Genomic DNA, 27966 nt, shown 5'->3' with positions numbered 1-27966 from the left:
ATACAGTAAACAGCCATGTCTGATTTTCTTGCTCAGAAAAGTCATCTATATGACTCAAATTAAAGAGGTGTTGTCATAACAATAAAATAATTAATCAAAGGTGAGGAAATTTGTAGTCAGAGCAACTTTATTAAGCAAGGCAGTCCCACATGTTTACATTTATCAAGATATTTACATAGAAAAGTGTGTTTGCTTGGACAGGAAACACACCTTTAGAAAACATGAAACACTCTTAAGAGCAAGGGAACCCGTCATGGATAAAATAGGATGAAAAACAAGGATATTTGTATAATTGATTTCCAAGTGGAGGAGCAGCGGTCTATCTCACCGAATCTGAAAGAAAAAGTAGACAGAGTTAGACACATTAATCTACTAATTGATGGAAATAAATTGCTTTCTTTATGCAGCAGCAGATTCAGCCCGTGAGCAGTAAGACAGAACCTTATTAGTCCCGTTAATATGTGAATGGGTGAATGAGCTGATATTGTCAAGTGTCAAGATTCACTGTCCACTCAAAACACTTTGGATTACAAAATGCTCAACGACGATTATGGATTTTTGACCAAATAACACAAAAAAAAAAAAAATTACATACTGACGCTTTAAGTAGTTGTAAATTGTGCTATAATACATACTCATGCTAAACTATCTTTTTCATTTCATTAAAAAACAGTAAACAATGACAGGCTTCATGATGAGAAAGATCATGTACACCACAGCAAGCAGCTGACTTGCCTGAGAGCATCCTCAATATGATTGTCATTTTATTTTACACCCAGAATTTTTTTTCTTAATGCGTAATCTCTTGGGCAGATAACTTAATGATTGAAAAAAAAAAAAAACAAGTATGATAAATGGACTTGATTTCTATAGCCTTTTTTTTTTTTACTACCAACCTTTTCACCTTTATTCTGATTTTAATTTCACGATCTTATATATCAGGGGTCCCCAATCCTGGTCCTCGAGGGCCACTATCCAGCATGTTTTAGATGTTTCCCTCTTCCAACACACCTGATTCAAATGATTAGGATCATTATCAGGCTTCTGCAGAGCTTGATGATGAGTTGATCATTTGAATCAGGTGCGTTGGAAGAGGGAAACATCTAAAACATGCTGGATAGTGGCCCTTGAGGACCAGGATTGGGCACCCCTGTTATATATTGTACTTTTAAATTAGCTTTAAAATAATTCTGGTCATTCTGGGCATGCTAGTCCTGCTGCGATGAAGCGCTGGTGACGACATAATCCAAGAAGGATGCCCAGACTCAAGCCGAGACTATTTATTTAATAAGAGCCTTAGAAGACATAAATATAATGAAAAGAGTGGATGGACAGAAGCATAAACATGCGGACATTCACAGACTTATTACACACGCGGACATCAGCAAACAAAATAGGCTTCATTGGAGGCCAAATAATTTCATTCAGAACAGTTAGTTCAGAATTAAAAACATAATGTAACCGTGGCCATAGACAGGTATAACCCTGGAAACCCGACTGTGATGATTTTGTGATGTGATCTGGATCTTCCATTTTAAAGTCCTGAACGAGAGTATTTCCCTTAGGTCCTCTGTACCCCAAATTTAGCCCTCATTCAAACGTGTGTATTTAAACAGTGTTTGTTTTTGTGATATTCCACACAGGGTCTGTTGGTCACACATGACCCAACATTATGCACAAATTACTTTTTGTGTAAGGTGGGGTACACCCTGGGCTACGGTGGCCATATCTTTATAAATAATGAGGAGGAGCATCCTCATTATTTTTACCTTTGCTAAGGAGGTTATGTTTTTGCCGGTATGCATTTGCATTTGTATGCCTGCAGCAGGAGCCTGGTTTGCATTGCCGGCAGTAAGTCAGACCGGTTCCCAGTGCATGTTGGTCTCCGACAGGGCTGCCTTTGTCACCGGTTCTGTTCATTACTTTTATGGACAGAATTTCTAGGTGCAGCCAGGGACCGAAGGGGGTACGATTTGGGAACCTCAGGATTTCATCTCTGGTGTTTGCAGATGATGTTGTTCTGTTGGCTTCCTCAAATCAGGACCTTCAGCGTGCACTGGGGCGGTTTGCAGCCGAGTGTGAAGCGGCCGGGATGAGGATCAGCACCTCCAAATCTGAGGCCATGGTTCTTCACCGGAAAAAGGTGGCTTCCCCTCTCTGGGTCGTTGGAGAGTCCTTGCCCCAAGTGGAGTAGTTCAAGTATCTCGGGGTCTTGTTCACGAGTGAGGGTCAGATGGAGCGTGAGATCGATAGACGGATCGGTGCAGCGTCAGCAGTGATGCGGTTGCTGTATCGGACTGTTGTGGTGAAGAGGGAGATGAGGCGGGGGGCAAAGCTCTCAATTTACCGATCGACCTACGTTCCTACCCTCACCTATGGTCATGAGATTTGGGTAATGACCGAAAGGACAAGATCTCGGATGCAGGCGGCCGAAATGAGTTTCCTTCGCAGGGTGGCTGGGCACACCCTTCGAGATAGGGTGAGAAGCTCAGTCACTTGGGAGGAGCTCGGAGTAGAGTCGCTGCTCCTTCACGTTGAAAGGAGCCAGCTGAGGTAGCTCGGGCATCTGTTTCGGATGCCTCCTGGTCGCCTCCCTCGGGAGGTGTTTCAGGCATGTCCTATTGGGAAGAGGCCTCGTGGAAGGCCGAGGACACGCTGGAGGGACTATGTCTCTGAGCTGGCCTGGTGTCGCCTCGGGGTCCCCCCAGAACGGCTGGAGGAGGTGTGCGTGGATCGGGAGGTCTGGGCATCTCTGCTGAGACTGCTGCCTCCGCGACCCGGCCCCGGATAAAAGCGGAAGAAAATGGATGGATGGCATTTGCATACATTACTCCACATCACACAATGTAATGTGCAAATCGAGTGTTTACAAGGAAGATCAAAACGGACTTTTTAGCACAAATTTCAAGCTAAAGATGATCATTTACAGTAGCTTTAAATAATATTTAATAATTTAATTTTAGCTGCAATAAAGGTGGTAAGGGGCTAAAGGCAAGTGAAGCATGGTGTGTTACTGCATTAAGTGAAAGTCATCTCTCATTGTTTTGTGTTACAGCTATTGTGTTGGTTCATTCAGCTCATTGGAAACATTTGGTCCTCCTGACCCATTCAAACACACATTGCTCCACTACAGCAAAAACAGAGCAATAACAGTAGGAATTTACAACAATCCTAGAGCAGCAAGTGCTTCAGTCCTTGATTTTACAATCTGTGAATCCAAGGAGTCTAGAGAACAAACTAACCAAATCAAACAGATTCTCACCGTATATTTGTCCCATTTCTTCTCTGGATCATAGGGCTCCCAGCGGCTCGCAGGGAAGATGTGTTTGTTTTTCTCATACCAACTCCTTAGCACCACTTTACCTGCATGAGACTTTCAAAAAATACAGGGAGAATTTTGTGAGTGCACAGCTCACCATACACCTTGTTATACACCTTATGCTAGAGCACAATGTTTTGTGGTTAGTTGAAGACATCTGTCTGTTGCCCATCTCAACTGCATTCATTTATTTATAGAAAGTAACCTTTGTTGTTATATCAGAAGAGCGCTGGGAAAGGACAGCCTCCACAAAGTATGATAAGTGGAATTATCACTTCCATGGATACAGGTGTAGAAATTAAGCACCTGCAGATTGCGTCTACAAACATTCGTGAAAAAATGGGTCAATCTTAGGGATCAGTGAATTCCAGCGTAGTATGTGTATAAGTAACTACACTGCAGGTCAAAATCTTGAGAAAAAAACTTACATTTTACACTGTCGGATCTTAAGAAGGTCCTAAGTAGCTTCAAAATGCAAAATGAAGAAACAGGAGTGAGACAAAAAAAATTGGAGTAAGCAATTTAGTGTGAAAAACAAAACTGATATAGGCTGTTCATCAACTGATCAAAAGTTTAAGACCATAGCTCAACACACAAAAAAACCAAACCCTAAAATAAAACCAAAAGTTTTAAAAAAGGACTCTGTAATGAGTAGCTGCGCCATTGTTGTTACCGGGAACCACCTCAAAAGTTTGTTTGATGCCATGAGGCACGCTTGATGCCAGTACTTTCAGGAGACTAGTGGGAACATTGTTCCAAAAGGTGAAGATGGCATTACCAAGGGCATACACTGTGCCGCATAGAAAACATCTCAAACACCTCTTCCTGCCAATAATGTTGGAGGCCAACAGGACCATCAAGGTTAATTATGTTCTCATCAGAGAATAAAGCTTGTCCCATGTTCGGTGCTTTCATGCAAACACCAGACAGACAATTGTGTGGTGTTGAAGGAGAAAAGATCTTTGAAGATGTGTTTGTTCTTAAAGTCCTTCTCTTGTAGGTGCCGTCTGAAGGTTATTGGACTGAAGTCGGCACCTGTAATCACCTTAATTTGGGTTGACGATCGTCACCTGTCTTGACTGACAACCAACCGGATCTTCCGGCTCAGGGACGGTTATTTTTTTTTGGGTCTACTGCAGCGCAACAATCTGACCGCGTTCATGGAAAGAAAGCTTTTTTGCCTTTGCCATCTGTAGGTCATCATAGTGTGAATACCTGACAGAAAATGACATTAAATCCACATTTTGCACAAATTTTGGCTTTTTAACGGCTGCGGTCTTAAAACTTTTGATCAGCTGATGAACAGCCTGTTTCAGTTTTATTGTTGTTTGCAATATCAATTTTTAAATGTTAAATATTCCAATTTTTCATCTGGTCTTAAAATTTTGATCAGGAGTGTGTATCGAGTTTTATACATCGCCTAAATCCATATAATTTTATTTCAAAGATTATTTGCATTTTGATTCGTTCTCTGTGGCTCCGCGTCGTGTCTGACTCGCTGCTGCTCCTCTCAGCACCAACACTATGCCCTCCCTCACCCATGCAAAGAAACGCAAGGAAACAAAACGCGGCAGAGTGTGATGAACTGTTTGAGCAGCTGATCGTCGGAGGCAGGGCCGGCCCGTGGCATAGGCAGTACAGGCAAATGCGAGGGGGGCCGGCCATCATAGGGGGCGCAAAATTAGAAAAAAAAAGTTGTTTTTTTTAAAACATTTCTTTTAATTGTATTTTTTTTATTAATTAAACAATCAAAGCGCTGATATTATTAGCAAACTGAACTTGGTAGTATTATTAATAACTAGTTAGTCTAGTTTTAATGAAAAAAAAAAAAAAAAGTTTTATTTCCACCCCCTGAATTGATTGACAGTTCAGTTCTGACGCGTAATGGCAGCTAGGACCGGTTGTTTACGGTTTTATTGCTGCTGCAAGTGGCGTCATGTCTAAACAACCAAACTAATGATCTGGTGCCAGGGAAGAAAAAAAATGGAAAGAATAGGAGGAAAATGTGGAAAAGCCAGAGGTAAGTCAGTGTTTGAAGATCCATGACAATTTATTAATCCATGATAGTCAAACAAGCTAGCAGAGCGACCATGCTAAGGTATGTTAGCAGCTAGTGCTAAACAGGAACAGATAAAATACTAGCTTAACAAAAACATTGATTGCATGGCAACATCAGCCTATTAATTTATTTCATTGTAGTTTAACGTCATTTTAGTTCACATTATTTTTTTCCCCGTTCAGATTCACTGAGGAAATGTGACGATGTCATCGATGACTTCGCAGGCAGGAAAACCAGGAGAATAAACTCTTAGGCTGGTCTAAAGGATGAATGGATGGGGCTTTTTTAGCTTGTGTTGGTTAAAACTCCTTTATAAATCACCACCAGAAAATGACACTATTTTTATTAAATAGTTTATTTGTGCAATACCTCTGCAAACTGCAATTGTTTAAGTTTATGTGTGTTCATTAATGCAATTTCAGTATTATGTTAAATCTGGAAGTTTTGCAACTTTTCACAAAATGTGAATGTCAATAGTAAAACATTTGTCATAAGTATTTCAATTAAAAAGAATACTTGATGAGCGACCCTCCACTATCTATCTATCATTTATTTGTATCTTGTTTTTGTGCAATGCCTTACTCTAATAATATTTTTGAACCTGTTACTAAGATATTTAAATTGGCTTTTATTTACTTGTTTGTGTTCTTTTATATCTGTATATGAAACCCTTCTATCAAAATTAAATAAAATGTCAAAAAAGTAATTTTGCTCATGTTTTCTCCTTATGTAAAGCAACTTTGTGGTGTACAAGTAAATACATGAAATGTGTTGATTGAATTTAACCCATGCCTGAGGAGCAGTGGGCTGCCATGGTGTAGCACCCGGAGAGCAGTTAAGGTTAAGGGACTTATTCAAGATTTGATTGAGATTCGAACCAGTGACCCTCCGATTCCAAGCCTGCTTCTTTAACCACTAGACCACCACTGCCCTTTGTGGCATTTCTCTCCGGGGACTTTCACCGAGTATTGTTTTTCTTGTGCAACCAGGTTGTTAAAAAAAATTAATATTGACAATCACTATTTTGAGGAAAAATATTGAGATATGAATTTTATTTCATATCACCCAGCCCTATGTATGTATACCTATGCAACCAATCTAGTAATGAAAACTTCTTGCTACTCAATATTTTACAGTCGATGGTAAGATGTATCATAATAAAGTGAAAACAATGATCCCAGCTACTAGTACTTAGCCACAAAGTGGAAGGCTTTATCAGTCGGTTCCATAAAAGAACCAAAGTTTGGTCCCGGCCCTGCTTATACCCAGTCGATTCTGCTCGAAAATCATGCCTACCTCATCTTTTTCCACAGTGGCATCATTGACAAGTCTAATATCATCATGGACATCAAAGCTGAACAGAGGACCTGTTGGAGCAAACAGCAGCAGTGTGAAAATATCCGACAAAAGGGATCATTAAAACAACAGTTGAGCAGGAGAAATATGAAAATGGTTTAGACCTAGGTTTTTATAGAGAATAGCTGAAGTACATAAGATCTAGTCACTGCGGAAATGCTTCAATTAAGCAATATCACACAAGGGAGTGCTGTTGTGCTTAATCCAATCCAACTTTATTTATAAAGCACTTTAAAAACCCAGGAAGAGGGGGACAAAGCACTGCACATATAAAGTGCATACACTATATGACAAACAATAAAACAAAAAATGAAATCAGTGTACATAAAATCAAAGCAATTAAAAAACCATACATCAAAGTAAAAAGATGCATTTTTAAGAGTTTTGAAAACAGGCAGAGATGAAGCCTTTCTGATATAAAGTGGCAAAGCATTCCACAGCTTTATTTATTTATTTTTTGTCTGCACATGCTGTCCAAGGTCAACACTACAAGAAGTGCAATCATTATGAGACAGCAATGCATGTTTTGTTATTGCAATAAAATAAATTGATTTATTTTATTACTTAATTGTGACCATCACCAGCCCTCCCTAAGGAAGGGTAAGAAATATTTTATTATTGGGAGGATATAAAAACGGAGAGCAGTGTTACACCTAAGTGGAGAGGGAGGGGGAGGGGAAAGGGAGCAGGGAGGAGAGACTCAAGGTAGGAAATATAAAGGGTGGGGAAGAATAGATTGTTTTCCAGTGAGGGTGAGATGTGAAATTGTAGAATATATTGTGCTAATTATGTTGTGAAAGCAAGCCAGTTTAGTGACAAGTGTGAAGCTTAGCTATAATGGTGGTGGCTGTGGACAGGGGGAATGAGTGAGTGGTAGTATCTAAAGCAGGTATTTGGGATTAACGTGTCTAAAGTTACGCCGAGTATGAGTTTTATCCCACATCCCAAGGCGTGCCAGTGCATCGTATACCAGTATATGTGCAAAAAACCGCTACCGCAAACCCAGGAACTGCCCCGGGCCTGCAGATGCAGCCAGGCCAGTAGAAAGAGTGGGGGCCAGGGCCACCTCCCCACGGACGAGCAACCCCCCAGACGCCCCCAAGATCCCTGGCTGAGAGGCAGCCACCGCCCCCCACACACACATCCAAGGAAGCCCCAAGCAGCCGAGCACCAAGCCCCCGAGGGGAGGGCCCAGAGAGCCCTCCGCCCGAGACCCCAGCAGCGGATTCCAAGGCCCGCGCCCAGCAGACGGCCAGAGCCGCGCCGAACAGGCAGCCAGCGGGCACTTGCCGGCGGGCCCAGAGGCAGAAGGGACCAGACCCCAGGCCAGAAGGACCGAACGGAAGCAGCACCAAGAGCAGCGCCCCCAGGGACAGCGACCATGCCCATAGTCGCCGAGGGCACCAAGGGGATGCTGCAAGTTGCTCCGCCGGCCCCCAGGCACCCCAGATCGCCTTTCCTTGATGCCGCCCGCGCGATGAGCCCTAGAAAGCCCCCCCACCCCCCCACCACACCAAAGGGCCCAGCCACACCGCAGAGCCCAGCTCACAGGGCGCCGCCCAAGCCTGGGCCACCCGGCGCCGGGTAGGCATGGTAGGGCACGGCCCACACCACCCGCCCCGGAAGACCCCCGCCAGGACCGGCCCGGCCAGCCGGACCCCAAGGGCACCACCGCAGGACAGGGAACCCCCAAGGGCGAGCCCCTGGGCCAAACCCCCGTGGGGGGCGCCCCCCCACCCCAGCCCAGCCCACGAACAGGCCACAACCCAGCAAGACCGCACAGCCCCAGGCGGTGCAAGAACAGCAGCCCAGGCCCCGCCCCCCCACCGGACAGCGCAAGCCACGGAGCAATGCCCCCCCCGGCGCAAGGGCGATCGGCGGCCGCCACTGCGGGAGCGAGGCACCCAAACGGCACACTTCTGATGCGGAGCAGCAGCCCCCCGCTAGCCCGCAGATAGCAGGACAGACCTACCAAGCGGCCGATACCGACCTTAACCACCGGAACAGCTCGAGCCGCCCCCCAGCAAAGAGCACCATCCCGGAGAGCTAAGCAACCCCGGCGCAGAGGCCAGCACCCCCCAGCGCGGCCACCCCAGACCCACACGCCGCGAGGCGCGCCCCCAAGGCAACGAGACAAGCACCAAGCCCCACCCGTAGAGAAGGGGCACCCCCACGCCTCACCAGGCCGGCACGGCCCGGAGAGACCCCACAAAGAGAGCCCCCAGCTCCCACACCAGGGCCAGCGCAGGCCCGCACGACACCACGACATAGCACCCTCCACAGGTGGGCGGCCCCGGCCCCTCCGACGAGAGAGGACGCCACCAACCACCCAGGCAGGGCCACCCCGCCAGCCACGGACCGACAGGCAGGCAAACCCACGCACCCCCAGCCAGGCACCACAACCCCACACCAACGTCGCCTGCAGAGCACCCCCCTCCCACGGAGGCCACCCCCAATCACCCACGCGCCAACACGAGACACCCCCGACGCCAGCACAGGCGGGAGGACAGCGGGCCCCAGCCACCAGCCCCACCCCACCCAAGGCGGCGCGGCATTCCACAGCTTTAAACCCGCAACTACAGCTGCTGTCTGACACCCTTAGCAGTTGCTGGTCAGCTGATCTAAGTGCACGAGCAGGGACATGGGGTGAAGAAGGCCTGCGAGATACAGTATTTGGGTGTGAGGCCATGCAATGATTTAAAAACAAATAAAAGGAGTTTAAAATCAAAAAATGAACCTATCTAAAATGAACTGGCAGCCATTGTAAACTGCTCAGGACAGGGGAAAAGCGCTCAAAGCCGTGCAGCAGCGTTCTGTACCATCTGGAGATGAGAGATGGCGGATTTACTAATTCCCACCTACAGTGCGTTACAGTAGTCCAGTCCCAGAGAGGTAATAAAAGCATGGATCACTGTCTTAAAATGTTGCTGAGTAAGCATTGGTTTGATTTTGGCCGGTTGCCGTAAATGAAAAAAGCTTGATTTGATAACAGCTCTGATCTGGCTATCAAAAGTGAGGGTGTCATCTAGCTGTAATGTTAATTATTAACGGTTATTAGAATGCCTGTACAGTGGTGTGATAATGTCTGTAAAAAGTCCCAGTGTTGTTGTACTCTATATCAGCACTCATGTCTCATGTGGAATGCCTGATGTCCAATCAAATTACTTGGTCAGCACTAACTTGCAAAAAAAATAAATAAAATATTTTCAACCCACTGATGGGCTGTATACAGTATATTTAACAACAAACGCATTTAGGGGTCTATTCTCCCATCTGGACTTAAGCGCTTTTTGCGCGCCTGCAGTTACGCGCTTCTCTCCTATGCATATTCTCCGGTCCAGGCAGCTGACACGGCCACCGCGCGTAAGGTAGACCAAAAGCACGTATGTGTGAATGAAGGCGGGCTGAAGGAAAAGAGGGGGTGATGTCATTTTTTTTGGGCTGTCTAGAAATCACGGAACCTGGAGTTTTCCCAACGCCTGTAAATGTCATTGAAATCCGTGAAAATGATAAAGTTCACTTTTAATTTGTCTTCATTGATAAACAATGTAACATGTTAATTTGATCAGATCATTGATCAGATTATTGCAGTGTGACTGAGTCACAGTTAAAATCTCTTCCCTTGATCATCATCACCTTCATCATCATCATCATCATCATCATCATCACTGCAAAGCGTGACCAAGTTAGATGCACTGGAGATATGAGGAAATAACCCGGCCATAGAGCGTCCTGCTTTAATACAGTTTGCAGTGAAACAAAACTATTGGCTTTCATAATACGCAGTTTTAAATATTAATTGTTTAAAGCGACCCGAGCTGAGCCTCATTAAAATATGTGTGGGAACAGTTTCTGGTCCATCCTCATCCACATATGACAACTTGTTTCACTCTGTAGTGAATCAAACTGTGACTTTACGCTGGACATAGTATGAAAAAAGTTGAATCACTGTGACCAACATGGACAGAAGTCTGCGTCTGTCAGAGTTTGAATTCATTGTGCAGCAGCAGCTGAGTGATCACAGCTGCTGCTGCGCGACGCACGAGTCTCTGTGGCTTCAAATGTAACTAAGTCCATATTTCTAGTGCAATATAATGTATCATCTTATCGGGGCGCTGCACTTATTCCAGGGTTAGAAGCGCGTTAGAGGAAAAGGACTTACACACACCGGAGAATGCGCGTAAAGCCAGATTTGAATGGGAACACCCACACTCCAGGGCTGCTCCACCCACAGTGAGTAACTGGGATGAAGGTGCGCAGCGACTGACTTAAGTACAGGGGGAGAATAGCACACAGTCAAAAACAGCGCCGCTGCATGGCTTTTTGCACTTACGCACATGGGAGAATAGAGCCCTTAGTTTGATTACCAGATTACTTAAAGTCTAGGTTCCCAAAGTAGGGTACGCAAATCCGTGCATCATTCATTCATTCGTTTTTCATTATGTAACAAAAACATGAAAAACAAAAAAAAAAAAAATCACTCATTTGATATTTGTTTCCAAAACCAAAATGAAAAACGCCTTGTTTTTCAAATTCAATCTCTTTTGCTTCAGTACAGAAAACAAAAAACGGAAAACGAACACCTTTATTCGTTTTCTTCATTACCGATTGGCCAAAGTACGTGACCCGGAAGTGTACTCTCATCCGACGCTAATGGCTATGCTAACGGCATTGCGGCAGAACAAGCCTTTTCACACTCTCGCACTGGTTCAGTTCTTCCGCATTAGGTCAAAGGTCAAGAGGGATAAACTCGCCGTGGCTGATGGTGTAAGGAAGCGAGTCTGACAGAGATTTAGATTTTTTTCCCCGTTGTAGCATTGATTCCTTGAACCAGGAGCTAAAAATTCTGTTTTTTTCCTGACTTTGCACTTCCTTCAAATGTGTAAATTGAATTAAAATAATAGCCTAATAAAAATAATCATGGACCTGTTTAGTGAACGGTGTACCTCGTAAATTTATCTTTTCAAAGTCAGAACTCATACTGTCATTTTCACACTCGTAAAAATCACTTGTCCCATCAATAATAATAATAATAATAATAATAATAATAATAATAATACATTTCATTTATGAGCGCTTTTCAAAAATACTTTACATTTGTTAAAACAACTACACATGTTAGAAAAATAAACCAACAACATTAAAGTAAATACATAATTGAAAGTTGAAAGCTTGGGAGAGGAGTGTGGAAGCAGAGGAGGTCTGTCGCTTTAATACAGCTTCTCCCATCGGTTTTACAAAAGTGCTCAGATACGTGCATCAATCGCGGGGAGAGTCCTAATTCACCCGCTGCAGACCCAGGTAGTCTGTGTTTTCATTAACCAAGGGTGGAGGTGAGGGGACTGCCCTTGCGGGCATACTGCTGCTGAGCTGCTCCCATCGGCTTTTAAAAGTGCTCGGATCGGTCGAACATGACATCAGCGGACAACCCTGGACACCTCCACTAGTCCGAATATGTGTAATATTAATATGTACACAATTAAAACACTAACGATCTCTGGAATATAATTACAAAAGCTGTTAGGTTGAAAAAATATCAACAGAGGGCCATAATTATTGATGATAAGATCGCTGCTTCCAACTGTGCATCCGAAACGTGTCCTTTTCACTTTAGCTAGTGTAGGGCACAGAACCTCCTCACGGACATTTCAGAGGATTTAGAGACTCCTAAGTGTTGCGAAGCTGCTAAAGATATCTCAGAATGTGTTCCGTATATTCCTCCAGTCCAGCCATGACACAGCTTGTGTTATTGGACAGGTAACTGACACGGGTAACGCTTCACTTCCGGGTCTTGTACTTTGGCCAATCGGTAATGGAGAAAACAAATAAAGGTGTTCGTTTTCCGTTTTTTGTACCGAAGCAAAAGAGCTTGAATTTGAAAAACAAGGCATTTTCCGTTTTTTCATTTTGGTTTTGGAAACATATATCAAATAATGAGTGTTTTTATCATTTTTCGTGTTTTTGTTACTGTACATAATGAAAAACGAATGATACACGGATTTACGCAAATTGTTCTGAGGGTATGTGGAATTTTTTTATTTAAAACAATGTGACAACATTGGAAACTAGAATATAAATATGAATTTAGACTCAGACGCTTTCAAATTCAGCCAAACGTTGCAGAGTTCTGTGCATCCTCTCCACCTCATCCTTCTCATTAAAGCTGTAGCGAGTTGTATTTCAGTTTCAAGGTGATAAATATCTTTTATTACTGCTATATGTTCAATCAAAAAATTATTGGTAAATTTATTTTTCCAAAATAAAAATGCCTGTAGGCTAATTAATGAAATAAATCCAGTGATAATTCTGAATAAGATGTTGTTTGAGTGCTTACAGATTCTTCTTCTTATTGTATGTAAGCTCAGAGTGCGGACAGCACGCTGTGAGCAGAGTATGCCCGAGTATGTTTGAGTCTTTAGCCCTCAGAAGACTTACAATATAAAAAAACATCAGGCTCAGCAACAATTTCAAACTAATAAGTGAAACCTGCTCTCTGGTGAAGCTCTTTTATTCGCCGAGTTGTTTGTCTAAGTTTGTTTTTAACTAGCTAAAGCCTACCACAGTTCAGAATTAATTGTGTTCCTTACCAGATTTGCCACGTGCTTTGGTCACAATAAAGTCGTAAAAACTGTGATGCTGTGTGAAAGATCAAAAAAGAGAACTCAGCACAGACTACAAATAAAGCCACTGATTGTATAAAAGGAAAAAAGAAATTGCAGCACTCACATGTGGAATGATCAGATCCTCCTTGATGTACATGAGCTGCTCTACTCCAGCAGACCTAAACGATGAGGAAATGAAGTCCATTGAAAATCATGGTTCTCGTGTTAACATTTCTTTAATCTTTTAGTAAACGTCAATTAGCAAGATCTAAGCATAACGAGGTGCATTACAAGAGTCCTACGCACCGTTGTGCTCGGGCCCTATAATAATATTAAATAAAACAAATAAATAATAACAATAAAATAATAATGCATTTGAGGGTCAGTGGTTCAGATCCAACCTGATTAATCGCTGTGAGATGTTGAGCCCATGTTATGCTAAACCAACTTTTCTGTGCTTTAAACATCATTAAAGTGTTATTTGGGCTTCATACACATGCCCAAAGTGTTTTTTTATTGATTTCCTCAATCGTTAGTTACAGGGTGATTTGCTCCTTTCTTACTGCAGGGCGAGCCCAAACACCTCGCTCCAATTTGATGACGCGTTCCCACTTTGATGAGGAAATTGACGCGGCACAAAGCTAGAAAAGCCACGCCTCCAAGAAGCTCTCTGCCGTGATTAACATGTAAACAGACACACCCACGAAGGTGAACATTTTAGCGTCCTTCGCGCAGTGCTATGTATGTATTTTCTACAGTCTATGTATGTATCAGCGAACGCCCCGCCCTGACGCTCTGTCTCATATTTATAAAGCAGCATGAGCTCGGCTACGGAGTGGGAGGAGGTCGGGGCGTCCTCTGCCCATACGTCGCCGTGTCATGAGGAGGAATTCAGTGCCCCGTCTATAGACACGCCCACTCATGAATATGCATAGGTAGGCTGCAAATCAGCCTGTTTGTGTAGAGTTGCTCAGAAAGTGACTTTTCAGAGGCAAAAAATCTGGAAAACGGGCGAGTTTGGGAAAATAAACCTCAAATACTTTGTTTGACACTGAATCCTAAGTGATTAGCGTCTTAGTGGTTCTAAAGCCCTTTATCAAACAAGTCCATTCACCATTTACTAAACTGCTCATGTTGTATGTCGCTTTGGATAAAAGCATCTGCTAAATGAAACTGTGTTTTGGGGCGGTTCTCTTATAATATATTTCATTGTAGCTACACTGTTCTCTGCTTTTAACCCATCCCTGAGCAGCAGCCACAGTGTAGCACCTGGGGTGCAGTTAGGGTAAAGGGACTTGCTCAATCCCACAATGATGATTGACGTTGGATTTGAACTGGTGACCTTCCGGTAACAAGCCTGCTTCCTTATCATTATTCCACCACTGCCATTACAATTTAAACAATTATACAGAGCAAAACTTACGAGTATAATAAAGGATTGACCGGATACCCAACCTGTATACAACGTAACACTAGTATTGGAGCATTCTTGTCCTAATATTTAATTAATAATCAACTTCAAACTACTTATCAGCAAAGCCGTTGCATTAATAAAAGACAATTGCACCATCAACTGTTGGCACAGACTTTTCATTACAGGTTGAGTCCTCAACTATGGTTAACCACACAGACCGTTTAACTTGACCTATTTCAAATCTTAAACAAATTAACCATATTTACCATAATTGACACTATCATTTTCATCATCAAAAGAAAATCTGAATTTTTATTATAGGGAGTCATTTGTCTGACAGGATTTTCTATAATGGATACAATCACCACTATTTGAACATTGTCATGCTTTACTCACACTGCTCAGTCACTCATGAGAGAAGCGTTGACTCACTTGATGTTCTCTCTACAAACCAACCCCATACCCCTCATAAAGAACTAACAGGACCCCCACAGAATACACTAATTCACAAAAACTGCTTAATTCCAAATAAAGGTGTCAACTTGAAAAGAAGATCAGCCTGTGCCATGCCTATATTGAGGAAACAAAAGTCAGGTAGTCATTCTGCCACTGATGTGTGTACCACTGCAGCATGTATATGTACAGTATATTCAACTATACACAGGTCCCCAATCAGATTATTTTGTTGTCTACACCAGTGGTTCCCAAACGGTGTGCCGTGAGATAAGTCCGGGTGTGCCGTGGGGTTTTGTGACAACCATACATTATTATTTAGGGACCTATAAAATCCATGTTAACAGAATTGTGGACAGAATCACGGAATCAAACAATGAAAACAAAATCTACTGTTGAACGTGGAAATGGACAAAATCGACATTTAACGCCGTCACCGTGAGGCAAGGAACTTTTTTTTTTTTTTTAATGGGGAAATGTTTCCAGGAAGCGCTTATTAGGTGCACCGCCCACCCCCTTCCTATCCTGGCCACATTAAACACAGCTTAGACCACTTGAAACACTGTCTAAACTGCCAAAAAGCTACGCAAATCATCACTGACTTCTGAATACTGAGCCGACCAGTGCCCGCTTAACTTTGCTGTGCCTGTGCAACTCCTTAGTGCAGCGGTATTCCGTGAAAACATGAGTCAGCTTTAATGAGCTTCATCTGCTCAGAGGGTTTAAACAACATCTCATCAGTGCTACAGAAGACCTGTGGGAAAAGTTGTATGTTGTTGTGAACGAGACCACCAATACCAGGGATTGTAGAGTCTGAAACATCGTAGATTAATGATAACTTCTGATACTGTAAAATATTCTGGCCCCTAGTGGTGAAATAACTGATGCATCCTTGCATCCATTTGTTTTTCTTTAATCATTGCGGTCAGGAACAATGTTATCAGGATAAATTAATGTAGGTTAATTTAAATGAAGTTGATCAAAATTTGATCAATAAACCTGATCAGATTCAGTAAACCATTGATCTCTGAAGGGAATGTCACCCAATTTGCAATTGGGTGACATTAATGCTGTTTTTTTTATTGATTTATATTTATTTTGTTTCCTCACAGGAGTTAAAAAACTAATATTTTCTGGAAAAAATAATAAATGCTTCTAAAAAAACCCAGAATTTTTAAAAATGAATGTGGAAATCATGGAATTTGGGGAAAAATAAAACCGAATTTGGAAAAAAACAAAAATGATTTCACATGGCCCAAGTAATTGCAATTTACACAAAATCTATTATTTTTTAATTTACTACTTTGTATGTACTCATTTCATAATACAGAAGGAAACTCTATACCTAAAATTTTTTTTAAATATTTTGTTGATAAATATTTCATAAATAATATACTTTGTCACATTTTATTTGGCATTAGTAAATAATTATGCACATTAACAGATATTGTACATGATATGAGTGATAACACGTGATATAAAGGCTATTTTGCACAATAGGTGTGCCTTCAGATTTTTACTCGTCCTTTGGTGTGCCTTGGGCACAAAAGGTTTGGGAACCACTGGTCTTCACCATTAGATGATTAGTAATATGTTTTTGTTATTGTTTGTATTTTTTTACTGTATAAATACTTTAATCTGGCATAACAGCTGTTACTGTAAATTGTTACTGCATTAACACACATGGATATAAAAATGTCTTCTTCCTAAACTATCACATTTTTAACATAAAGCAAGGCATATTTATTTGTATAGCACATTTCATACACAAGGCCACTCAATGTGCATTACATGATGAAAAAGTGCAACAGAAAACATTCAACAGCCCATACGTTTGTATCGTACATTCTTACGACTGAACATACCGAAGCTCACTGAAATCTTTTCTGAGGACCTCCAGGGCACGTTGCAGGAAGTTCTGAATGGTGTTACCCTTCTTCATCTATAGAAGAAACACAAGTAACAGATTTCCTTTTCAAAGAACAGTGACACCTGGTGTAAATAATTGGGTATGGCATTTTTGGCAAATTAAACTCAATGCAAGACAACTGAGTCACGTCATTACAATACCTTTTGGGCAGAGCTGCGGTGCGCGGCACCACGCTACTTATCTACCGGCAGCAATACGTTCAATAAAATAATAACTGACGTCGGGATTGCTTCGGACTCGGCCCTACAATTTAAGTTAATGGTCTGGCTCGGGTTTGATTTTTTGGACCCAATCTAACCCTTAACTGGTAGTAGTACATCATTTACAGCAGGGTAGCTTTGTGGTAGTTAGAAATAACAATATTGTACTGTGCACAGATGCATGTAACAGCTTTTCAGAATGTTTTAAAATTGAAGACTTTTCCTTATATAACACATTTACAAACATCGCTATGATAAAAAAAAAAAAACCTGTCATTTACGTTTTCTCACATCGTCTCTACAAGAGTAAGGCTGACTTTTCTTCATTCACGATACTCAATATCTAATCTAAACTCTCTGCTCTCTACTGAACCACCGAGTATTGACATTAAGTGCTTTGTTATTGTATATATTACTGCATTACTGATGTTCAGTGTAATGTTATCTTTTCATTAGCACTATAGTATAGCACACTTGAATGAAGATCATTAGAAAATTCTTTGATCGCAGATGCATAACATAATTTTGATTCTTGAAGTTTAAGTTTTGTGCTTATGTGTTACCATCGTTGGCATTACAGTAACTGTATTATGTGCCATCTTTGGTAATAGTGCAACAGTTGTAAATGAGGTTAGGCAGTATAAGTCTTGACTTCAGCCTAAACCCTTCGGTCAGGTATCATTTAGCTCTTAAAATACTTAAAGAACATGTGTTCTGTAATGTACAAGATCTCTGAAAACATGTGACGTGTTCTAAATGTTTATAATGACCAAAGAAATAAACTACTACTATAGTTGTTTTCACATTAGTGTACTGTGGACTGTACAACACTGAACCTTGACAGTCTTCCGATGTCCAGAGCCATCCCAGTAACTGAAGGTTATTTCAATCTCCTCACCTGAAGAAAGGAGGGAAACAGTCTTTATTGTCATGAATAGCAAGAATCTCACACCTTAGAAGCACAAATACTTTGCCCACATCTAATAAGATGTATATCCTGAAACCCTCCAAAGAATTGAACAGAACTAACAGGTAGATGAAAACTTTTTTTTTTTTTAAATCTAGTATGGGGTGAAGAACTCAATAACACATGGGGAAAAAAGTGAGTAACTTACTGATCAGGCACTTTCAAGCTACTCACTTTTGATCTTCTCCTGCTTGAGTTCCCATTCCTGCCTCAGCTCCTCCCTTAGACGGTTCTCCTCCTCCTGAACACCAGAACACAACCAAAATCATCACAGAAGTTCACTGATCACAGAGAGTGGGAACCTGGGCAGGCCATACTGTATGTTGGTTCAGCACAAATCAACAGCAGCTGATATGTCAGCTAAATTATGTCTCGTCAAGCTCGTCTCTGACCTTTGTGTCCCATTTGTTTTCTAACTAATCACTTTTTGACTCACCTCTCTATCACGATCAGGAAGAAAGCTTGTATCCACATCGGGATTCTTCCCCAGTTTTTTCTTTTTCACAGGAGTGTCTGCATCAAAAAGACATAGGGGTAGATCAACTTAAATCACAAATAAAAATCACAAAATCTCTTGCATGCTTGAACACTTTCAATGCACTATTTCTTTACCTGGTGCGCCTAACCTACTAAGATTTTAGCGCATGCAGAAATGGTTGAGTCCGCCCTATTTAAATCATCATTGTCTGCCTTTGAAGTGTCGAACATAGAGAATTCAGAAAAGCTGAGTGGGGAACAGCGCAAAATTACATTTGAAGCCTTTGAATTGGAGGTGAAGCAGATGCAGGCACTTCTCTCTCTGCTCTTAGTAGTTACCTGCACAAACACTCATTTCCTGTATAGTGTATACACTGAATGTATTCAATTATTAAGCTACAAAATAAAAATGGAATGAAGGATGCACCGAAATAAAAACTATTGTCAGAAACCTAAAATGAGAAAACCATGTCCGAAACACGAAACTAATTATTATGCTAGTTATTAACCTCACTGCATTTATGGCTATATACAGTATGTGCACAAACCTCACTAAAATTAAAACAATGCAATTCTATAAATGTATATTAATGATTCAAAGAATAAATCAATTAAAAATATGAAAATATGTATTTAGCACTGACATTCCAACAATGCACAATATGAAATAAAATAACATTTAAAATTTACATTAAAAAATATTGTACAAAACTAAAACATACTAGGCGTCTGAAGGACTCAAATTAAACATGTTCTCTCATTAAAACACAATGCGTTTAAGTTATTGATGAAGATCAGCTTCTCTGCTTTATTTATTATCCAACCATGCTCCTGATGTGTGCGTGTCTGTGTGCTTTGATTGCAGCGTGCATCATTTCTTGTGCCGCTTGTTTAATCCCATCCAAGCAATGATCTTTATAACATGGACCAAGTACAGTCGTGATGAAGATCAGAGGATCACTGTGACACGTGTGCTGACAGATAGTCTGAAACCAGATTAATGCTTCTGATGTGCAGCCATGCTGCCCCCATCTCAGTAAACGCGCTAGTGCTCAGATATGTTGAAACACAGCTGCTCCGCGAGTCCGTGGACAAGTTGGCCTGTTTCCAGAAAAGCCCGCGGTGACTGCGGTGAATGCTCACGTATTTACAACATCTGGTTTCGGTCGGCTTGTTTCGGTGAGAAAAGTGTTTCGGAAGAAAACCGAAAATGCACTTTTGGGACATTTTCGACCAAAGATCTTTGTTGGCCAGAATTTCGGTGCATCGCTACTATCAATAAAATTGACTGAGAGTTGTTGCACCAACAAAGAAAGCAGTTAGCAGCATGGGAAGAAGTGCTACTGGTTATAGCACAGGATGTCAGAGTGACATGGTGCCACATTTGTAAGGAACATGCATTTGTGGGATAAGCAGTAAAGCTTAGCATGTGTGTTTTCACCATGAAAAAAATGCAAAATCTTCTTTGCTAATGTTAGATGGACTGGATGATTGGAGTCTGAAGAAACAGTCACATATTGTCCATTTAACAATGTATTAATTTAACAAACAGGAGCTTCAGTAGCTTGTGGAGGAACCCTACACAGCCACAACAGCACACAAGAGTTCAATAGCGTTGAAGTCAGCACTATAAGCAGGCCATCCCATCTTTACTACTTCCATATTCTGAAAATAGTCTCTGATAAACCCAGCTCTATCAGTTTTTTTTTTGTTTTTTCAAAGTTCAGTCTCAGACTGTGGAAATATGGGATTGCCAGTAGTTCCGGAACCTCATCCTGATATCTTTTGGCAATGAGATCATTAATCAGCTCTGCTGCTCATCCCACAAGTGCATGCTCCTTACAATTGTGGCACCATTAAAAAGAAAAAAAACTGCTTTCAAAAGCTATAAGATTTATTGCCAATAGCCGTTGTTACAACAAAGATATAATTTACCAAACCCAAATTTCCTTCCTTTGTGTCCACTAGGGATGTAACGATTCACTCAACTCCCGATACGATTTGATTCACGATACTGGGTTCACGATACGATTCTCTCACGATTTATTTTACAAAATGGGAATGTAGACAATTAAAAAATACTGTATTATTTTCCTTTTATATTTCATTGTCAAAAGAATCCCTTGATAAACTATTCAAAACAATGCAATTTAACAAAAAAGAAATCTTGAATGAAATAAATAAAGGAATAATAGAAATGAAAATGAAGCCTATTAATTTAAATTCTGGTTCTATAATAAACAATGCAAAACTGCATAATAGTTATTTTTCTTTTTAAAAGTGCAACTGAAAATGTATTTTGTGCCTTAACAATTGGACTTTAAAAAAAAAAAAACGTGATTACAGTGATTTACGTCATATTTGTTTGGACCAGCAGAGGGCGCTGGTAACACAGTGGTCGGTTGCCATGCAGCTATTCTGTGCAGTGAAGAAGAGAAGCTATGCTAGCAGACAGAGCTAATAGAAAAACGTGACTTTTACAGATATTCAAGTAATATTACAGATATTCTTTCGGTGCTAAAGGGGCAATGAATCATTTATTAATATATTTAAGAGTAGAAGGCGGCCAGAAAGAAAGTATTAGCAGACTCCGCCCGCCGCCAACACTTGTACACTTGCCCTCTGCTGGTTAAAAAAAGTACTGCGATTCAATTTTCAGAAAATCGATATCAACCGTGATACCTATGAATCGATTTTTAACTGCCTTACGATTAATCTTTACATCCCTAGTGTCCACTGCTAAAAAAATTTGATTTTTGCATAGATTTTAACAGCTTTACAGTTTAATTATATAATCCATTATTGCTTATAAGTATCCTTTCAATTTGTATACTGCATGCAAAACCACAAGCGATGAGTTTTGTGCAGAAAATGTTACAGCGAGGAACTAAAGGCTACAGAAAAACACAGCTGTGGAATAAAAAGTGGCTTCCAATTGATGAAAACGCAAAAGAATGATTCACTATTGCGTTTTCTTCTTTACCAATCACACACATGTGGGCAGGCTATAACAATGGGCCTTGTTAGGTTGTACAAAATAATAACTAATAATAATGCATTGGATTTTTTTATATAGCGAAGGAAGGTGCAGTTGAACGCTTTGTGTGCTGGAAACAGTTCTGTTACTTACAGTCCTCCTCTTCCTCTTCATTTTCCTCCTCCTCCTCCTCCTCCTCCTCTTCTTCTTCTTCTTCTTCATCTTCACCATCGTCGTCTGGATTAAAAGACAAGCTGGCTATTTTCCTCTTCTGTTCCTCCTTTCTTTTTTTCTCTTTCTGCTTCTCAAGTTTGCTGTAGAGTGAAAATGGGTGTCACAGTAGTTTAATCTGCAGCACTGACATATAATATCTTTAGATCCCTTAACTGCCAACACTTGGCTTCCTAGGAAAGTCGTTCTTTTTTCTAAATTTACCGGTGCCTATTTCTTCAAACACTAATATTTTCTTACTAACATTTCTGTTTGAGAATTTCAGAGGAGACATAAAGTTGTTTGGTAGATCAAATTATGTTAACCTGGAAAGTTACACTGAAGCTGCCCAAAATACAGAATCATTTAGGTATTTAGGATGGGACTATTTGTGATGTGCCATAGTAAAACCAGGAACAAGTTGGCATGAGAGAAAAACACCCTTTGTTTTCTAAGAAAATATTGCAACACATGCTCATTGAAGCCTTAAAGAAAGTACTGTATCAAATAACAGTGGAAGATGTGGTCTGCGGTCTGCTGGGGAGCAAGCAGCACTGACCGGGACAGGAAGAGACTGAACAAGCTGGTCAGGAGGGCCAGTGATGTCCTGGGCTGCTCAGTGGACCTGCTGGAGGAGGTGAGTGAGAGGAGGATGGTAGCCAAGCTGACATCCATCATGGGCGACACCTCTCACCCCCTGAATCGGACTGTGGCGGGTCTGAGCAACTCCTTCATTGGTAGACTCAAACCCACAGTGTAGGACTGAGCATTACCACATCATTCACCCCTACCGGTGTACGACTGTACAATAAAACAGTCTGCGGCATCTCTCCTTGCCCCCGCCTGTAAATACGTATATATCTGTATTCTTTGCACTTTTTACATATTTTTTTATATTTATTCTATTTATATAGAGCCTCTATTATTGTATTGTTTATCTCCTTCATTACATTATTTTTTGGGTGTCTTTTGGGTATTCTGTGTGTTGCCTTCTGTTGTCTTTTTTACTGCACTTCTGATATCAACTCATTCAGTGCGAGCCATTTTCAAATTTTCTACCCCCTCAGTGCCAGCCGTTTTTGAGCATTTTGACTGATTTTAAAGACCCACAGAATATTTTCTACTATGACTATCTGAAATCTGACACCATGAAAGATTGAAGTCTCTACTTTCATCAAAAAAATTAACTTGTTTCTGGCTTGTTTCGTTCTTTTGTAATCAGCCGTGGAATAGAGCAAGTTTTACACAAATCTTCAGTTTCACAGCAAAAAGCTGAGAAAACAGCCTTTTTCTAAAAAAAAAAAAAAACCCTGTCAGTGACTTTAAAGCTATTTTTTTTTGCTTTAGTGACAACTGACAACGAACATCTGAACATTGTTTCCTTATTAAAACAAAACAAAAAAAACACTGACAGGGCTTTTGGTGGCAAAATTATTATTATTTATCTATCTGGGTCAGAGTTGTATGGATTTCTGACTGTATTTTGGCATTCCTTCAAGTTTTTCTCCCGTCAGTCTGCACACACGCAACTTCCTCTTCCTCCCGGACATACAGTACGTCACTGCGTTCCCTGTTTTTTTTTTATCGTTTGATCTCACCATCGCCACACTATCCATGAGTTCCACACATGCTCTGGTCAAGTGTGCGCTGCTGGGAACGGCAACTCTCGTACGTAGCGCCATTTTCTGTCTCGTAAACACCTTTCCTCCTTTCCCTCTTAGCTCTGCTGAGCATGGATGATCTCTCATCGAAAAGTGCGCTGCTACCTCCTACATGTCACCTATTATTTTGCTATCTGGCTCACAGGCTGGGGGTATTTTATACTCCCCCCTCGCCCCTCCTCCCGACACGCAGTGATGACCCGTTTGGCCCTGTTAGTTGATGGTTTTATCTCATGATCACAACATTATCAATAATGCACTCAGGTCCACACATGTTCTGTGTTAGTATGTGGAGCTGTGAGCTGCTGGATACTGTATATCACAATATTACTCTGAAGCACCATAATCTCCCTCGTTCCTGCTTCTTCCTCCTTTGCTGGGTAGCATCAGTGGATAATCTCTCATCTAAAGGTGCACTGCTGCCATCTTCAGGACACAGTTGGTCACGACAACACCCCACAGCTTAGATATTGATGAGGGACCTCTGCCAGGGTGTTTTCTCATTATCCCCGTGAAAAAACACAAATGACGAGTTATCTCGTCAATGGCACTGAGCGGTTGGATTTGAAATGACGAGTTATCTTGTCAATGGCACTGAATAAGTTAAATGTAATGACAGTAAATTTCCCCACTGCAGGATCAATAAAGCTACTGTACTCTAAGATGTTTTAAAACGGAAAACTTCCACAGCTGGTTAACATATCGGCTTTCATTGGCTATATAAAGGTTTTTGTATTGGTTTGGGCCAATAAAATGCAAGTTGAAATAAAACACAGTGTCTTAGGCATATATTCTGATTATGAGACAACAAACACTGCTTTAGGAAAAGTGTGTTTTTATCCAAATTTTCTTTTACAAAACTACAAAGCTAATTTTTCAGAGAATACACCTATTCTATTAAACCTCCTAAAAAATCTGAGTCTTGAGGGCCACACTCATTTGACCCCAGAGATGATACCAGATAAGAAAAGGGGTAATAAATACCCATGGAGAACTCACAGCTGAAGCTCCTTAGACTGCTCCTTTTTAGCCAGCTGCTTCTCTCGCTCCTTCACTAGTGCCTCCTGCTTCGCCTTCATGTCATTGAGCGTCACCAGTCCTGATCAAGAGAGAAAACATGGTAAGACGAGGGTCAGACAAAGGCATGGTAAGACAAAATGACACAGACACGATTGTGTTGCTTAGGAATAGCTACTAATAGTAATTTATTTATCTGAAATTGTTACATAAATACTTCATTCAACTTCTTATATGGAGAAAAACTTAACTGTATTATTTATTCACTGAACAGATCAAGTATAAACATGATTGTATGCATGAGATACGTTTTGTATCAGAAATCTTTTATTACTGCTCGTAAGAGTTTGTACACGATTAAATAACATTAAAAAATGCATTTTTATCAAACCAGAGTTACATCGTCACTGAAAATATGAGACCAATGGCTGAGTTGTGTAAAATTCTACAAAAACACAATGTACAACACTTTACTTAACAGACTTAAATAAATGCTGGTACTCAGGCCACTCTAGTATAAATAATATTGACTAAAAATTAGATTATTTCATTTTCTTTAGGTTTGTGGTCACTAAGACGGTAATATTCGTACCAGGGTTGGGGTTAATTACATTTTTCAATTATAATTACATTTTAAATTACCCATGTTCAATTACAATTCAATTATGATTACAGTGACCAGCATTTTTTCTCATTACAATTAATTTTTATCATCAGATAGTCAATTACAAGTTCAATTACAATTATTTACAATTACTGAGCCTGAAATAAATAACCTAATAAAATTTAACCTTCCTCTTGTGTTAGCATCTCTAATGATAACTAGTCCTAAATCAGCTGTAAAAATAAAAACATATATCATCTCATTTCTTTCCTATTTATTGGTTACCTTGTTAGGCTTTCTAATCAATGAAAATATATATTTTTATATTTTGGTGTGGATGTCCACACATAACCCTGGATTTTTTTTACTTTTTTTTAATGATTAAATGTGGGAAAGCTTGATATGAAACATATTTTAATAATTATTAACTACATACAGTATGTGTAGAACCATTGGCACCGCCAGCCGGAATCCTGTACGCACTGTGCGTACCATTTTTTTTGAAGGGGTGGGGGAAAAAAACCTCTCCGCTCCATTTTAAAACAGAAACCCAAACTCAACTTCCCTTACCGGTATATTTTGTGAACGCTTTTAGCGACTGTTTTCTCAATAGAGACATCGTGACAAGTGTACGGACTTTATCTTGTGTTAGTGGAGATTTTTCTGGTGTTTTATAAACTCTCACACGAATGCATCACTGTAGTTCAGGCCCGTCGCGAGGCCCGCCCAGCGCAAGCATTGTGCCCATCCACTTGTGACAGGTTTTTTTTTGTTTTAAAAATAGGATAACACCCATTTTTAGTTAATGCAAGTTTGCATCTATTTTTCTATTATTAAGGGTGTCCCGATTCGATTTCGATATCGGATATTGGTCCGATATTAGCCTGAAAACGAATATCGGATTCAAATTTCCAGAATTTTCCCAATGAATTTTTTATTTATTTCATTCAATTGTAGAATACTGTAGATATTATGTTGAAGGTTAAAATGTATGTAACTAATTGGTTAATAATAAATAAGTCAGTTTTTCACATACCTACTGTTGCTGACTATTGTTCTCTGAGTGACATCACTTGATTAAGCCTTTTCTAACATTCCACACTACAAAATAAGTAATAATTATTTTTTTATTAATGAAAAAAAAGTATGATTCATGCTGATATCGGATCAATATCGGTATCGGAAGATACACGAGGCCACAATATCGGTGTCGTATCGGAAATGAAAAAGATGTATCACTAGTTATTATCATTAAAAATATAAAGAAACAATAGTTTTTCTGTGTGTTCTTTATTTTATTGATGTAAATCTACACAGCAGCAGCCGAGTTGAAAAGGAAGTGACGTATTGAATCCTGGCGGCACCATTGTGTAGAACTGTACATGGTTCCCCAGTTCAGCATGAAATTATAATTGATCATTTTTATAGAATTTTCATGGCAATTACAAAGTAATTTATGTAAACGCAATAACAATTTAATTATAACTGTGACAGCAACAGTTTTTAAAAAAAATGCCATAATTATAATTCATTCTCAATTACGAGATTACAATTATAATTGACCCCGACCCTGAATCGTAGTACACATAGTTCAGTACAGGATGACTTTACCTTTGCCAACTCTGACACAAACAGACAGACAGACAGACAGACAAACAGACAGACAGACAGACAACTCACCCACTGTGCTGGACTTCAGCTCAGCTTCTACCGCATCATAATGGGCCGAGAACTTCTTATCGATGTTGGACTTCACCATATTATCCTGCAGGGACACAAACGCTATGAGCTTTACATTTAAAATTGTGACTAGTTCATTTACATATGTTTTTTTTTTTTTTTTAGCTCTGACCTCAGCGATCTTCTGCCTGAGCTGCTCTAGCTGCTCTCGCTCTTTCTCCCGCTTCTTCATCAGCTGCATGGCCCGGCCGGCCTCGCTAGCGGCTCCTTTGTACTGAGCCATGATGCAGAATTTGTGCTCAAAGAATAAATGAGGCCAAGGCGTCAGAAAAACCCGGTTCAATGTGTAGATTCTCCAAAGGGACAACTTCAGCCTCCTTCTATCATCACAACAAGAAAAATGGCGTCTACGAACTGCGTGTTGCTTCTTCTTCTTCGTGTTATTTGATGGCGGATGGCAACGAGCGTTACAAGTGCATTACCGCCACCTACCGTACTGGAGTGTGGACCAGATAACCTGCAGATTACTTTTTACGGCAGTTTGGTATCCTTATGTTACATTACTGCCTTCTTCAGGATTTAAACAGTCATTTATTCTCCTCCTCTTGAATTATTGGATTTAAAGTCTTTTAATAAGTCCCATCTTTGTCAAAAATTGAAAGATCGCCTTTCTCCCTTCATCTTCACCACCACATTGCAAAATGTCTTTGATATTGTTTTCATTATTATTCTCCTTTCTATTTCCTACTTCCTGCATTTGGTTAATACATGGTTCACAGTTTCCTTCTCTCCACACTGACAATTTCCTGATGGATGTTTTCCCATTATGAATGTGCCCAATCCTCATTCTGCTCATCGTTATTTGTTCTTTCCTGTTGCATCACTCTTCCTATAGACCCATGCCACATGACCTCACAGGTCACGTGATGTACGGCCCAACGCGATGGTAAACGTTTGCGCTGTGTTTGGGTGTTCTAACACGGCTGGGACTGGAGTACACAAGTCTTTCTTCAGGAAATGTAATTAAACTAAACTAAACT

The 27966-nt window shown here is 40.7% G+C and overlaps 1 protein-coding gene across 1 annotated transcript; it reads right to left on the bottom strand.

The window, feature by feature from the left end:
- Positions 1-105: 105 nt before the first annotated feature.
- Positions 106-27367, bottom strand: fam50a (family with sequence similarity 50 member A). Its single transcript, XM_028453153.1, has 13 exons — positions 27099-27367; positions 26927-27011; positions 24625-24724; positions 21908-22068; positions 18737-18813; positions 18475-18541; positions 18170-18231; positions 17069-17145; positions 13461-13515; positions 13322-13370; positions 6675-6745; positions 3263-3373; positions 106-333 (listed from the first exon to the last, which is right to left on the bottom strand). Exons 1-13 carry the CDS (start codon positions 27207-27209, stop codon positions 325-327), a joined length of 1035 nt encoding a protein of 344 aa, XP_028308954.1. The 5' UTR covers positions 27210-27367; the 3' UTR covers positions 106-324.
- Positions 27368-27966: the final 599 nt, after the last annotated feature.

This window comes from Gouania willdenowi, chromosome 7 (assembly GCF_900634775.1).
Source record: "Gouania willdenowi chromosome 7, fGouWil2.1, whole genome shotgun sequence".
Lineage (NCBI taxonomy): Eukaryota > Metazoa > Chordata > Actinopteri > Blenniiformes > Gobiesocidae > Gouania > Gouania willdenowi.
The sequence above is the reverse complement of the archived record's forward strand: the minus strand, read 5'-3'. Positions and strand labels throughout refer to the sequence as shown.